Source organism: Mesoplodon mirus (assembly GCF_964341445.2).
Source record: "Mesoplodon mirus genome assembly, chromosome: 17".
In the NCBI taxonomy this organism is placed as follows: Eukaryota; Metazoa; Chordata; class Mammalia; order Artiodactyla; family Ziphiidae; genus Mesoplodon; species Mesoplodon mirus.
In genome coordinates this window covers 66083821-66099075 of record NC_138993.1, presented here as the reverse complement: position 1 = coordinate 66099075, position 15255 = coordinate 66083821, and the positions used below count along the sequence as shown (strand labels likewise).

At 38.4% G+C, this 15255-nt stretch overlaps 1 protein-coding gene across 1 annotated transcript in view; it reads right to left on the bottom strand.

Annotated features, from left to right (window-relative positions):
* Positions 1-1138: 1138 nt before the first annotated feature.
* RAP2A (RAP2A, member of RAS oncogene family) overlaps positions 1139-15255 on the bottom strand; it is a 36292-nt gene continuing 22175 nt past the window's right edge. Inside the window, exon 2 of the mRNA XM_082602227.1 lies at positions 1139-4921. Coding sequence (XP_082458353.1) covers positions 4684-4921 — 238 coding nt within the window. The 3' untranslated portion in view covers positions 1139-4683. The remainder of the gene's footprint in view (positions 4922-15255) is intronic.

The following is a 15255-nucleotide window of genomic DNA, read 5'->3' as shown; positions in this document are numbered from 1 at the left end:
AGTTACATGGAAACATAGATATTTTGAACTAAAAAACAAATAAGAGGTTAGCAGCTTTTTTAGGGAGTTTGTGACAATTTTCTCTGCTTCACAGGTCCCAGAGGTCAGATGGGTTCCCAACTGGTGGCAGTTTATTCCTTCAGCTATTTATATTTTTATTCATGAACCTCTAACAATCAATAAATGGTACAACTTGTGAGAATTTCAAAATACTATTTCCCAGCCGCAAAGAAATTCTCCCAACTGAAATTAGACTTTGATAGGCTTAAATACTTTACAAATGTTTCAAATGAGATTATGAAGCCAACCAGTAGATATTTATTTTACTAAAATATAGGCATGTTTTCCTTTAAATATTTGAGATTCTGTCTACAGTGCCTCTGTTATATTCATTCAAATTATTCTTATAATCCAAAACAATGAGGCTTCCAAACTGGTGGAATGTTGCCAGGAAATTTCAACAGAGTTTGAAGGCAACACGACCAAAAGGCACAGTTTAAATTGGCTTAGGGAATGAATGGGCTCCTTATCAGAGCAGCTGAAGGCTGTATATAATTAACAGCACCTGTCAACATTAACAGGGCCGTATATAGAACAAGCAGGCCCTACAGCCCCACTAAACAGCAACCTCCAGCTTCTGGTACCTTAAAATCCACAAGACCTAAACAAAACGACAGCCCCGAGCCATGACTAGAAGGACACTGATACATTTTAGTGACACTAGCAGGGCTCCAAAGCAACAGCTAATTAATAGTAATTATCTAGAACAAGTCTGTGAGCAAGAGCATTGCGATTTCAAATTAGCCAGCTATCAGCAAAAACATAAGATACCATTTATGAAGGTAACTTTATATTTGAAATTACTGATTTGGAAATCCTTCTAATGTTAGTTTAATTGTTAAACGGTGTGAAAATGATCTACCAACCTCCCTTTTTACATGATGAATTTAATGCAATTTAATTCAGCTTGACTATTTCTATAAGAAGAGTATTAAATTCATTCTATGGCAATGTTTAGGTTTTTTTTGAAAAAATACATGAAATACGTTTCACTCATGAACATGTACAAAACAACAAGAACCAAAAAAAACCCAAACCCAGAGGAAATTTCATTAAATAAATTTATTTGTTAAAATAATTTAACTCCAAATACAACTGTTGAATTTGCATTGAGTTATAACTACAATTCATGTTTTAATTGAAATGTCAAGGTTTAACAACTGACATTGTTACAAAACAATAAACTGTTGTTCAATTTTAAATGGTCAGTTGTATTAGAGCTCAACAATTAACTGTGAACTATATTTATCTCTGGGAAATCCCAAATCAATAAGGATAAGTCTGTTTCCAAAACCCACTGCAGTCATTCTTGAAACCCTGATCAAGATTTAAGAGATGCACAATGACACGTTAAAAAAAAAAAAAAAAAGACCCCCATAGTCTTTAACATTTGATTGGCTAAGGAGACAATTAAAGCTTACCCAAGTGCTAACACAAGACTACTGAGAAGAACAAAAAACTACAAAACAAACAAAAAACCAATGGCAACAAGCAAAATAAGCACTTTCATATTCATACATATAGACAGTACCCCCAGCGGGCAACTCCCGAAAACAAACAGCAGACACCCTTAGGCAACATTTCTTTATACAGAAGAGCAAATATCAGTAGTTTTACCACAGAAAAGTGATGGCAACTGTAGCGATCAGAGTCAAAATTTCAGTCCTAATTCTACAAACCAAAGGAGAAAATCATCAAAGCACCTTTCAATAGTTTAAGGAAGATTTTATGTAATACTTTTGATCAGATGCTGGCTTGTTTTGTATAAGTTGAACAAAATGAAAGGCATCAGTTACCATCACTATCACAGCTTAAAAGAACCAAAAAAAAAAAAAAAGTTGCAATATAGAACGAAAAAACTTAAAAAATGCTGCCTTTGTATAAAAGTAAAACGAGATGAAACAGAAAAAAAAAGAAAACCTTATCATAGTAGCTAAAGAAAAAGTGGGTCTTTGGATCAAACCATAACATTTTTAAGGCATGTTAGAAAAACTTTCACTTATCTAGTTGCTAGTCTGATCAGGGCATAAAATAAATAGCGACCCAAGGTCACCAACTTTTAGCCACTATTATTTCATGGGCCAACAAATTTCATCTTCCTGTTCTTAAGCTTTGTATTAACATCTCAACAAACACATTCATTCAAGCTGAGTTATATCCATACCAGATGAAATACCAACAGTAAGAGCACAAAAGTGTTTCCACATTTCTGTGTATCTTTGATGCTTTGTCATTAAATATTCAGGGCTGTGTGGAAACACTGATCAGGCAGCCAAATCAGTTATTAACATCTTTACAGTAAAAAACCACCTTATTGTCTGACAAACACGTCTAACTACAACCCAAATTTTTAGATAACCTTTTCCACCTTATATCTTGCCATACCTTTCATATTATTTAACTTATTTTTCTTGTCTGCATAGCAATCCACAATGTAAAACTGTAGAACCTTTATAGGTGTTTTTAATATGTAATCTGTTGCCATAAATTGCTACCAAATATGGAATTCTAAAAACAGAATCATTCTTAGAAGTTACAGGCTTCAAAACTCAAACAGTGCACTAACAAATATCTCTAATTCAGTTGATAAAATCATACTTCTTGAATCTTTGATTTCTCTACGTGATTGAGTCAAATCACCTTTTACGTGATGAAATTTATTTCAATAAAATTGGTTAGAACTTTCTGTCCTATAAACAAGGTGCTTCATAATTGGGGATCATAAAAAAAAACTATATTGAAGAATGCAAATATTCACAATTCAAAGACTTCTGACAACCATGGCCTGGTTTTACCCACAGATCTCTGTTTTCTCATCTATGAAAAGGACTATCCACCTTTTTTCTCTCCTCTAACCTTAATGTCAGGTTACTAAACACTTGGGGGGCTACCAATGATTTCAATAATGTATAAAAACAAATAATTTAAAAGAAAAAAATGGTTTTGATACACGATATTCTGCAGTACAGATTCTCATTATAGGCAATTATCTCTGACTTGTGCCAAATTCACAGGAACAATGAACACACATGCACACGCAAACATACACTCTTCGCTCAGTTACACACATAAGACCCGAGCTTACTTGCACAAGAGCGTGAAACCAACAAAATGTGGGGTGGTATGTAGATCACAGGCTCAGTGATACTGCAGTTCTGAAGGCCAAATTTATCTCCAGAGGATCAGCTCAGGATACTCTCTTCAGCATTTGTAACTCTGAAGTTAGTTGAAAACCCTTCTGCACTTGATTGTAAAACTTATGAATAGGTTTTTCATGTGCCTTTAGTCATGCAAATGATAAATACTTTACGGCTATGAAAACCAAAAATGTCAGAACTTGAGCACCTTTTCAAAACAAAATATTCACTCTAGCTTTATTTGCCACTTCAGGAATCAGGGCAAAATTGTTATAAGAAAATCTTTATATAATTCTCCAGGAAAATTAAAGGGTTTTTTTTTTTTTTTTTTTTTGTCTCTTAACTTCCACTCTATAATTTATGTTCCACTTTTAAGCCCAAATTATTTCTCATGGTTATTCAACTTTTTAAATGCCTGCGATAAAGCTCTGCTATAGAAAACTTGATTTCGAAAGCAGGTTAGCCAAGAATCACACCACAACCATAGCCCTTAAAGGCAAGAAGGAATTTGCTGCTTTAACGAACATAAAAATGCAAGATATCTGTACTGTCCTGTGAGGTTTCTGCAAACGGGAACATGTGGATGCAACATGGCTTCGTTTTCCTTACATGATGGTACTAGTTAATCTACTAGAACACTTCTCGTTAGTAAGGCTACACAATCTCTTTCCGTCACAGTTGCTTCCTTCTTGTTCAGTAAAGTAATAAAGACCATCCCTGTTTAGTTAACAGAGGGTGGGTTTGGGGTTTTCATTCAGCTCAAACCCTTGTAAGAGTCTCCACTTTCTGGGCAAAGCAGGTGATGACACATTCTAACACTAGGCTGTATTTTTAGACAACCTGTTGTGACTTTTGCTCTATCAAGGACCGATGTGTGAGTTAGTTCCGTGTCACAAATTAGGATAACATCTACCATTAAGCATCGATTTTGAAAAACAAATATGTCAGCTGAGCAAAGAATCTCTCCCTGTAACGCTGTTGGCAGGTCAGCTGTTGTTATCTTACTTGACGTGATACATTGGTTAGAAGCACTATCTCAGTTCCTGAAATTCAGTACTCTTGTAGGAAAATATTTCTCCTTTAATTTTTTTTTAACAGAAGACAAAATATTTTAATTGTAAGTGGTCACAGGAATTCTTCTGGTTTCTTGCCCATGATTATTTTTAACATACACCATAGTTGCTTCTGTCAACTCAGTGACAATGCCATGATAGCTTTCAAAGGAGAACACTCTGTAGATCGACTTGGCTATGCCTGAAGCTGCAGGTGCCTAGAGAAGACTGAGGACCACGGTGAAGACTGGAGTTACTGAACCCACGTGTTACTCAGAGACATCAACTGACCGTCACTGCTCCACTCTGAACAAGGACTGCTATTTCACTGGAGATTCACACCACACATCCTGCAAGCTCCACTGCTGAGCAGACGAGGTTGGTATCGCCTACGATTCAGGGCAGCTCCTGACCAGGACAGCCACGTGTGAATGCTACTGGATGTTACATGCAGAACAGCACGGGTCATCCTTGTCGGGCTGCGCGGCATAGTTCATTTGCCTCACGATTTCTGCAAAGAGTTCGTCCACCATTGTTTTACTCTTGGCAGACGTCTCCATGAAAGGGCAGCCCCACTCTTCTGCAAGGGCTCTGCCTTCACTGGAGGACACTTCTCTCTCACTCTCCAGATCTACTTTGTTCCCGACCAAGATGACTGGCACTTTCTCATACCTACGAGAGAAGAAACAAAACACACAGATATTGGAGAAGTTAGCACAAAGTTAAACAGGTAAAGTGTATTTTCTCTTTTGTCACTATAGTCTACTACAAATATACTTTTTAGTTACACGAAAAATTATTTGCTCCAGTTGGTTTGACATTTGCCAGAAGGCATTTAGAAACAGCTCTCATAGTAGGTCATAAATGGATTTTTCAAAATGATGTATTAAATTAATCAATTATACATCTTTTAAAATCAATTTACCTTTCCAGATATACTTGGAAAATTATTCTCAGAATCTCAGAATAAATCCCTTTATATGGATTAATTTAAACTTTTTTCATTATAAGAGATGCTTACAAAAATTCAGATGAGGTAATAGCTCTTGTGACTAAATGAATAATTTATAATTTTATATAATTTCAGCATTTTACTATGTTCTAGAAGTATACAAAACTGATCGTGTTCTAATAGTTCCTAAATAAGAAAAAAGCTAGTAGAACTCATTAGGATGAAACCCACCAAACACAACTACACTCTATCCCTTTATACAAACTGTTATAGATTAGCCTGTTGAAAGACAATCACGGTTCTTTTCAGCATGACAAGGACTTAAACAAGGTTGGGATGACAGAATTGGTCCTGTGTGTGGAGGGAAGCTCTGGAGGAACCTGGATCCTCCTTTAGGAGGATGAGTGAAAAAGAAAAGGGAAAGCAGCAGAGGATGAGCTTGACAGAATAAAGTGAGGCTGTGAGGAAACTGGTCCTGCTCTCCACTGTGGCTATACGGTACATTAACAAGCAAACCAAAAACACCCAGACCAGGACTCCAGTTCCAGAACTGCCTCTCGCCAGTGCTGTGAATTTAGAAAATTAACTTAATATCTATGTTCCGTGGTTTCTTGGACTATAAAATGAGCTGGACTAGCGAAGTTCTAAGGGGTTCTTAAGCCCTGAAGTTGAAAGTCAGCACAGACACAGCAGGTCACTCCCAAGACGACACGTATCACTTACTGAGTGACTGCTGAGAGCCCAGCACTGCTCTAAGGACAGCACCCAACAGGCTGAGCTTCACAAGAGACGCGGATGGACGCCTCAGGAGTAAGCCCAACGTGCAGGGGTAACCTCGTCAGATTCAGTGGGGCGAAGGCCCCAGGCGGCAGAGCTTTCCGACTTGGCGAGTGGAGCGGGTGCAGTGCACTCCTCCTCCCAGGAAGGTGGAGATGCACTCGGGGCCCGGCAGCTCCATCTCACTGACACCACTGTTCAAACACGGAAACGTGGGATGCTTTTAGCTATGCAAGCACTGAAGGTTCTACGGAGAACTGCCTGCCGCTGCGTAAATAACTGGTGATAAGCAATCAATGTGTTGTATATTTCTTCATCCATTTAACACATGTTTATCTGATAAGGGCCTACTATGTGCTAGATACTATTCTAGGCACTCATGATACATCAGTGAATAAAACAAAGAGCTCTGCCCTAGAGTCTAGGAGAGGAGATGGTCATCGATAATACACCTAAGTAAATACGTAAATTATTGGTTTACTGAATGGTGTTAAGTACGATGGAAAAAAACTGCAGAACAGGGAGGGGGCTGGGAGCACAGGCGCTACTTTAAACCAGATGAGCAGGGTAGGCCTTGCTGGGGATGGTGGCATGTGAGCAAAGGTGTAAGGGAGTTTGCCAGGCAGGTATCTGGGGAAGAGCGTGCCAGGCAGGACTCAGGCCAGGCAGTGTGAAAGCTGGTGCGAGTGTGTGTGATGGCTGGGGGCCCATCTGTATAGCCTCCTGCCACTCCTGCAGCCAGAAACCCTGCAGCACAGGAAACCTGTTCATTTCAGGCTAAACAGAACTTTGGAACCTGGGTGGCAAAAGTGGCCTCAGAAGACAAACGTGACGTCTGTGACAGGGCCAACTAGATTATCTAGGAAGACTAGGTGCTTGGTTGGCAGGTGACGGCGGTACTTGCATTTCATGCTCTATATTTATAATAGTTTCATGAGTTGTCTTCATTTTTTCCCTTTTCTAAACACATCACTTGGGAACAAAGGTGAAGATGCAAAATTCCGAAAATATTTGATGTATGTATTATTGTTAACGTCAAGAGTAGAGTACAACGCTGTCCACGTCTTAAACAGCAGCTGGTTTCTCATCAGCTTCAGCATAACTTCCTTGATGTTTCCTTTGAGAGCAGGATCATATGGTGGCTTCTGCATCTCACTTTTATTTTTGTTTATATTCTGAGAACTCTTGTTTTATTAACATGAATGTTCGTGTTGTTTACTGTATCATGAGCATGATTACATAATATATTAATAAATAAAATTAGTTCTTTTGAGCAGCTCTGCTTAATGCATTGAATGAAACATCAGAAATACTGGCATGGAGAGAGAGGCATGGACATGTATACAACACCAAATGTAAGGTAGATAGCTAGTGGGAAGCAGCCGCATAGCACAGGGAGATCAGCTCGGTGCTTTGTGACCACCTAGAGGGGTGGGATAGGGAGGGTGGGAGGGAGATGCAAGAGGGAGGGGATATGGGAACATATGTATATGTATAACTGATTCACTTTGTTATAAAGCAGAAACTAATACACCATTGTGAAGCAATTATACTCCAATAAAGTTGTAAAATGAAAAAAAACCAAACAAACTTATAGAAAAAGACATCAGATTTGTGGTTACCAGAGGAGGGGGGCTGAGGGAGGGGGAATTAGATGAAGGTGGGCAAAAGGTACAAACTTCCAGTTATGAAATAAATAAGCACTACGGATGTAATGTACAACATGATAAATATAATTTAACACTGCTGTATGTTATATATGAAAATTAAGAGAGTAAATCTCAAGAGTTCTCATCAAAAAAAAAAAAATACTGGCGTGAGTATCACTTAGCTGTAGAATGTGGATGGCTTCTCAGTGAAGGCAGCTTTATAAATATGAATAGTTCAAAGCATTTGATGTTTGTCAACAGTCTTTATGTAACTGTCTTGATATGGGTATATGTGTATGTATATTTTATTCTGGTTGTGTCTAAACTTGGCTGATCACCAAAATAGCTTGAGAATTAAAAATACTGATTCCCAGGCCCAACTCCAGAGCTACTGAATCTGAATTTGTGGGATCAGGACTCAAGACCCTATTAAAAAATACCTATCTAGATCTATAAGTTCTGAAGACTAATTGTGAGGTTCAGCAGGGCTTAGGAATCACTCACCTGATCTACTACGTTGTGACCCCAAACAATACTGTATGTGTATAGTTCATGGTTTTATACTGTCGCAAGTCCAGGATCAATTCCTTCTTCCCTGCATTTATTCACCAATGATAAGCTGTAGACAGATACCACTACACTCAGTTCCTTTAACTTCCTTTTGAGGGTGTTGCATTGTAGCATATTAAAAGAAGGCTATGCTTCACATGAATTTGACCAGGCTGCTGTCTTCTCAGTCACTTTTTCAAGAGCAGGTTGAAATACAATTCTCTTTAAATTCAGCAATGAGAATCGGAAAGATTTTTACTTACAAGGTCCCCTTGTTCAACCTTCCACCCGCTGTTAAAAATCTCACCTACCAAGCGGGTCTCAAGGCAAAATGTCAGAATACCTGATGCTTTAATCATTTCCATGACAACCTTACCAAATGGTTATATTTCAACCTCTTTAGTGACGTGGAAATCATATCTCAGGCCACCCATTTTGTCCTTCCTGTCAGTTCTGTTAAGTGTTAGTGTTAAAAAGTCAGTGCTAAAAAGTTGATCCCTATCTAATGAGCTGTGATCTGTAACACCTTGTCCCTCCTTTTATGCTTGAGAACATAGAAATCTTTTCTCCAAGTTGAAAATGGCTTTTCTTCTCCAGCTCCCTGGTCAAATAAGTAACACATAATGATTTAAAAAAACCCATGGCAATATTTAAATAGGTAAAAAGGAAATTGAAAAACATTCTTAATCTCACCTCTATGAGAATAATTGCTATAACTATTTTGGGGTATTTCGTTTCACTATTTTCCTATACATATCTATATAAATGTAAATTTTTATGAAAGGAGATTATACCAGCTTCGATTTTCACTTATCATGGACTTTGTATATCAATAAGTGATATACATCATATTAATGCCTAACAGTATTCCGTTTTATAGTCTCCACGATAAACATACCGTAATTTAATGACTCCTTCTCCATTTGTGCATGGAGAGTTCCCCTCTACTCATTTTTTTCACCAACAAACAGCAATCTGATGAACTACACCTAGAGGTATAACTTCTTTCTCAAAGGTATGCATAATGTGTGTGTGTGTGTGTATGGCATACCATTTAAACCAGAAAAATCACATTTCTATATTAGATAACCAGATTGCCATGCACATATACATGTAATCTCAACTGACATCCAGAAATTTATACTACAACCAACAGTGCTCAAGAGTGCCTGTTTCCCCACCCTTGGGATTGATATTTTTAATCTTTCAATTAAGTATTATAGCAGTTCTGGAGAAAGAGAACGGTTTTGGGGTAGGAGTTGAAGGCTCCTACCACAGCCTGCCAGCATAAAACATCAATACTTCTCGTAAGGATGGAAAACATAAGCTAAATAAGGCTTCCGTCTTCCTCTAAACTGATTTGTTTTGAGGTGACTAAATATTTCATCTTAAAAGAGCACTTCTGGTAATTTAGCTCGAGTAATGAAAGGAAACCACAATTCTATGCTGCAACTTTCTCTTGGTTTTAGACTGCATACTGAAGAACAGAGAGAAATTTGTAAATGTAATGTAAAAATTAAGTTAGGAGCGTAATAACACTAAAAAGATACTCAAAACTATCACGGATACTCCAAACCAATGTAGATAAAAATAATCTGTTTTAATAGAAATTAAGAGCTGACACTGTATCAGAAGGACAGTTTGATGGTGAGGGACCAATTGATCATGACAATGCAACTCAGGCATTTTGAATGTTGTATTAAAAAACCATTTGAGGGAGAAAATATTTGCAAAAGACATCTGATAAAGGATTGTTATCCAAAATATACAAAGAAGTCTTAAAACTCAACAAGAAACAAGCAACCCAATTTTAAAAATGGGCGAAAGACCTTAACAGACATCTCAGTGAAGAAGATATACAGATGGCAAATAAGCAAGTGAAAAGATGCTGCACATCATATTTTGTCAGAGAAATTCAAATTAAAACAGAGATACCACTACACACCTACTAAAATGGACAAAATCTAGAACACTGACAACACCAAATGATAGACAGGAGCAACAGGAACTCTCATTCATTCCTGGTGGGAATGCAAAACGGTACAGCCACTGGAGGACAGTTTAGTGGTTTCTTAGAAAACTACACTTACTCTTATCATACAATCCAGCAATCCTTGGTAGTTACCCACAAAAGTGAGTAATTATGAATATACAAAACCTGCACATGGATGTACATAGCAGCTTTATTCATAATTGCCAAAACTTGGAAGCAACCAAGATATCCTTCAGTAGGTGAATGGATAAACTGTGGTACATCCAGACAATGAAATATCATTCAGTGTTAACAAGAAATGACCTATCAAGCCATGAAAAGACAGGTAGGAAACTTAAAGGCACATTAAGTGAAGGAAACCAATCTGAAATGGCTACATACTGTATGGTTTCAATTATACGACATTTTGGAAAAGGCAAAACTATGGAGACAGTTAAAAGATGAGTGGTTGCCAGGAGTTGGTGGGGGTGGGGAGGAAGGGGTAAAGAGGTGGAGCACAGAGGATCTTCAGGGCAGTGAAAATACTCTTTATGATACCACCGTGATGAACACATGCTATTGAACATTTGCCCAAATCCACATAACGTACAACACCAAGAGTGTACTAAGGTAAACTACTGACTTTGGATGATTATGATGCGTCAGTGTAGGTTCATCAGTTTAACCAACGTACCACTCTGGTGGGGGATATTGCTTATGGGAAAGGCTATGCACGGGTAGGCTCAGGGGCTATACAGGAAATCTCCGCATCGCCTCAATTTTGCTGTGAACCTTAAAGTACTCTGAAGAAATAGTCTTTTTTTTTTTATTCCGTTATTTTATTATTTATTTATTTATTTTTTGGGCTGTGTTGGGTCTTCGTTGCGGCGTGTCGGCTTTTCTCTGGTTGCGGCGAGTGGGGGCTACTCTTTGTTGCGGTGCACGGGCTTCTCATCGCGGTGGCTTCTCTTGTTGCGGAGCATGGGCTCTAGGCTTGTGGGCTTCAGTAGTTGCAGCACGCGGGCTCAGTAGTTGCGGCACGCAGGCTCTAGAGCGTAGGCTCAGTAGTTGCGGCGCACGGGCTTAGTTGCTCCACGGCATGTGGGATCTTCCCGGAGCAGGGATCCAACCCGTGTCGCCTGCATTGGCAGGCGGATTCTTAACCACTGCGTTACCAGGGAAGTCCAAGAAATAAAGTCTTTTAAAAAGAGCTACTTGAGGACTAGGGTAGCCAAGTTGGCTTAAGTCCACTAGTCTTTATATCCCACTAATCACAGGTAAAAACTCAGGACAAAATACAAACAGCCTACCAAACAACTCTGAAAAGTAAAGAAAAGCAGGCAGATTGGGGAGGAGAGCCAATTCTTAGAGAGAAGACCCATATGGAGGTTGAATTTCCTAGTTTTTCCTCTTTTCTCTTGTGGCCTTGAGCTGAGGGTGGGCACTCAGTGGTATGCACTCAGCCAGAACTCTGGGAGAAATTCTGTCTTTCTACCCAGAAGATCAGGGTAAAGGGATCTCTGTGAGCTGGATTTTTAGTGTGGGTGGGGAAACCTCCCTTTTTTCTTTTCTTTTCTTTTATTTTTTTTAAAAAAATAAATTTATTTATTTTATTTTTGGTTGCGTTGGGTTTTCATTGTTGTATGTGGGCTTTCTCTAGCTGCAGTGAGTGGGGGCTACTCTTCATTGCAGTGTGCATGCTTCTCATTGTGGTGGCTTCTCCTTGTTGCGGAGCATGGGCTCTAGGTGTGCGGGCTTCAGTCGTTGTGGCAGGCGGGCTCAGTAGTTGTGGCTCACAGGCTCAGTAGCTGTGGCTCGTGGGCTCTAGAGCGCAGGCTCAGTAGAGGTGCTTGGGCTTAGCTGCTCCGCGGCATGTGGGATCTTCCTGGACCAGGGCTCAAACCCGTGTCCCCTGCATTGGCAGCAGGATTCTTAACCACTGAGCTACCAGGGAAGCCCAAACCTCCCTTTTTTCTTGTTTTTCCTTTCACAACTCACCTATAGTGGGCCCCTAGCAGAGCTGGGGTAGTGGGCAATGCCAACAGCTAAGACTTCATTAGAAATTCCTGGTTAGAGGAACTGGAAAAAGGGCTCCTTAAGGTCCAAAGAGAATGAGAGAAATCTTTAGTTTTTTTCCTTCTTTTTTCTCTGCCCACTATACTAGGAAGATGACCCCAACTGTGAGAACTGTGTAGCAATGCAGAAGGATATCGACCAACTTTATCTAATTAATATTTATAGAACACTCTACACCATAAAAGCAGAATACATATTCTTGTCAAGTGCCCCTGCAATATTCACTAAGACAGACCATATTTTTGGCTATAAAAACTGTAGCAAATGTAACAGAGCTGAAATGATACAAAATATATTCTCGGACCATAGTGGTATTAAACTAGAAATCAGTAACAAAAAGGTATCAGGAAAAATCTCCGGATATTTAGAAACGGAACCATATACTTCAAAATAATCCATGGGTCAAAGAAGACATCATTAAAAAAATAAGAAAACACTTATTTGAATGAAAATGAAAATAGAACATATCAAAATCTGTGGGATGTAGTTAAAGCACTGCACAGAGAGAAATTATAGCATTAAATGTTTATATTTGAAAAGAAGAATGGTCTTAAATCAATGATCTGTGCTACTACCTTAAGAAACTAGAAAAAGCACAGAATAAATCCAAATTAAGCAGAAGGATGAAATAATAAAGAACAAAAATAAAAGAAATTGAAAAGAGAAAAACAATATAGAAAATCAACAAAATTAAAAATCTAGTTCTCTGAAAAGACCAATAAAACTGATAAACTTTTAGCCAGATTGATCAAGAGAAAAAGATGACACAAATTAACAATACCAGAAAGAGGAAACTTACTACACACCCTACAGACATGAAAGAGAATATGCTCCTGAAATAAAAACTTAGATGAAATGCACCAATTCCTTGAAAAAATTTACTTATATGATGTCATTCATGCTCCTCTTCTCAGGGGGTGATAACAGCTCTCCACTACTGACCATTTTATACCTAAACCCCTCTGTTTAGCCTCTTCAGGTTTCCAAACTCTAGCCCTTCATATCTCATTCAACTTTATCTCCTACAACTTCCCAAAGAGAATCTTCTGTTCTAAATTCTGTTTCCTTGTTCATGATGGTCCTCTAACGATAGAAGTCCCTACCAATCAAAATTCTAACTACCATTCGAAATTTAGGTCAAATTTCATCTCTTTTAAAATCTTCCTTTTATAAATAGCTCATTTGTCTGAACTCTTATTTACATTTTATATCATTAAGAATTTGGGGTTCATAGGTTTTCATTAATTTATTTCTTGAGTATCTACTAGGCATTGTGTGAAGGACTGGAGATATAAGACAAATAAAATCCTTGGAGTTTACGCTCAAGTTGAAGGTAACACTATAAACAAACAACCAATGTAACTAAAGACTGTGATAGCTGTTTCAAAGAAAACCAATATTGATTAATGTACAGTAACTTGGGCAGGCCAATATTACATGAGGTGATCAAAGAAGGCATCTCTGGGAGATGAATTCTAAGCAGAAACTTGAAGACTGAGAGTTGAGTCAGCCATGGGAGAAAACCAGGAATCAAACATTTTAGCCAGAAGAAAATAAAAGGATAGGTTGTAGAAGAGTGCTAGGCTCATTCAGGGAACAAAAAGGAGACTGGAACGATTACAGAATAAAGAGCAAGGGGGGAGAAAAGCACGAGGGATGATTGAAGAAGGACCTGTGGCCACTATTTTAAAAATAGGAGAAAGTCACTGAAGGTCTTTTAACAAAAAAAATTAGGTGATCTATGTGTTAAGAGATCAGTGTGGTTAATGTACAGAAAATGTTCTTTAGGGGCACAATAGTAGCAGGAAGACAGGAGATGATTGTACTGTTCCAGGCAAAAGTCAATGATGACTTGAATTGGGATGATGGCAATGACAGTATTAAGAAATAAAACTTAAAATATATTTTGGACGCAGCACCAACAAAGACATGATAATGGACTGGTCGAAGAAGACAGCAGGTAGTTGTCTGACAAAAAAGAGAAATCAGTAAGATTCACAGGTAAACTATTGCTTTTACTCGTTTTTTTTTTTTTTTTTTTTTTTTGCAGTACATGGGCCTCTCACTGTTGTGGCCTCTCCTGTTGCGGAGCACAGGCTCCGGACGCACAGGCTCAGCGGCCATGGCTCACGGGCCCAGCCACTCCACAGCATGTGGGATCTTCCCGGACCGGGGCACGAACCCGTGTCCCCTGCATCGGCAGGCGGACGCTCAACCACTGCGCCACCAGGGAAGCCCGACAGCAGGTTTTTGATAATTTTGTGCATGTGGGGTAACTGACAGATGATTTTTGGAAATGCAAAGAATTCTATGGAAAAGCAAAATAACTAGAATAGCCAAAGTAAATCTGAAGAATTAAAACAAAGCTTGAGTATTAGAAACCAGATATCAAGACTTGTAAAGCTATAATAATTAAGACGGTGTGGTTTACACATAAGAAGAAATAGAAAAATGGAACAGAACAGAGGGTCTAGAAACAGACCTACACATATAGATTTGCCTGATTTATGACAAAGGTGCATCTACAATTCACTGGGGAAACGGTCTCTTAAATAAATAGCACTAGGTCAACTGGATAGCCATATGTGGATAAAACCCAGAAAACAAAACCCCCAAAACCCTTGAACCACCCCCCCATCTTATACCACTAACGCAAGGTACAGATGCATCACAGAATGAAAGTAAATATACCTTCTCGAAAGAAATATGGAGGATGAATCTTCACAACCTTAGAGTGGACAAAGGGATATTAATTAGGACACAGAAAAGAACCATAAAAGATTAATAAAGTAGACTTCATTAAAATTAAGAATTTATGCTCATTAAAAGAAACTATTAAGCAAGTCCAAAGGTAAGGCAAGATTGGGAAAAGGTGTCTGCGATACATATATCTGACAAAGGACTTCTATCCAAAATGTATAAAGAATTTCTACAAAACGTAAGACAATACAATGTTTAAGTGGACAAAACACTTGAGCAGGTATTTTTTAAAAGAAGATATGCAAATAGTCGTTAAGCATACAAAAAGGTG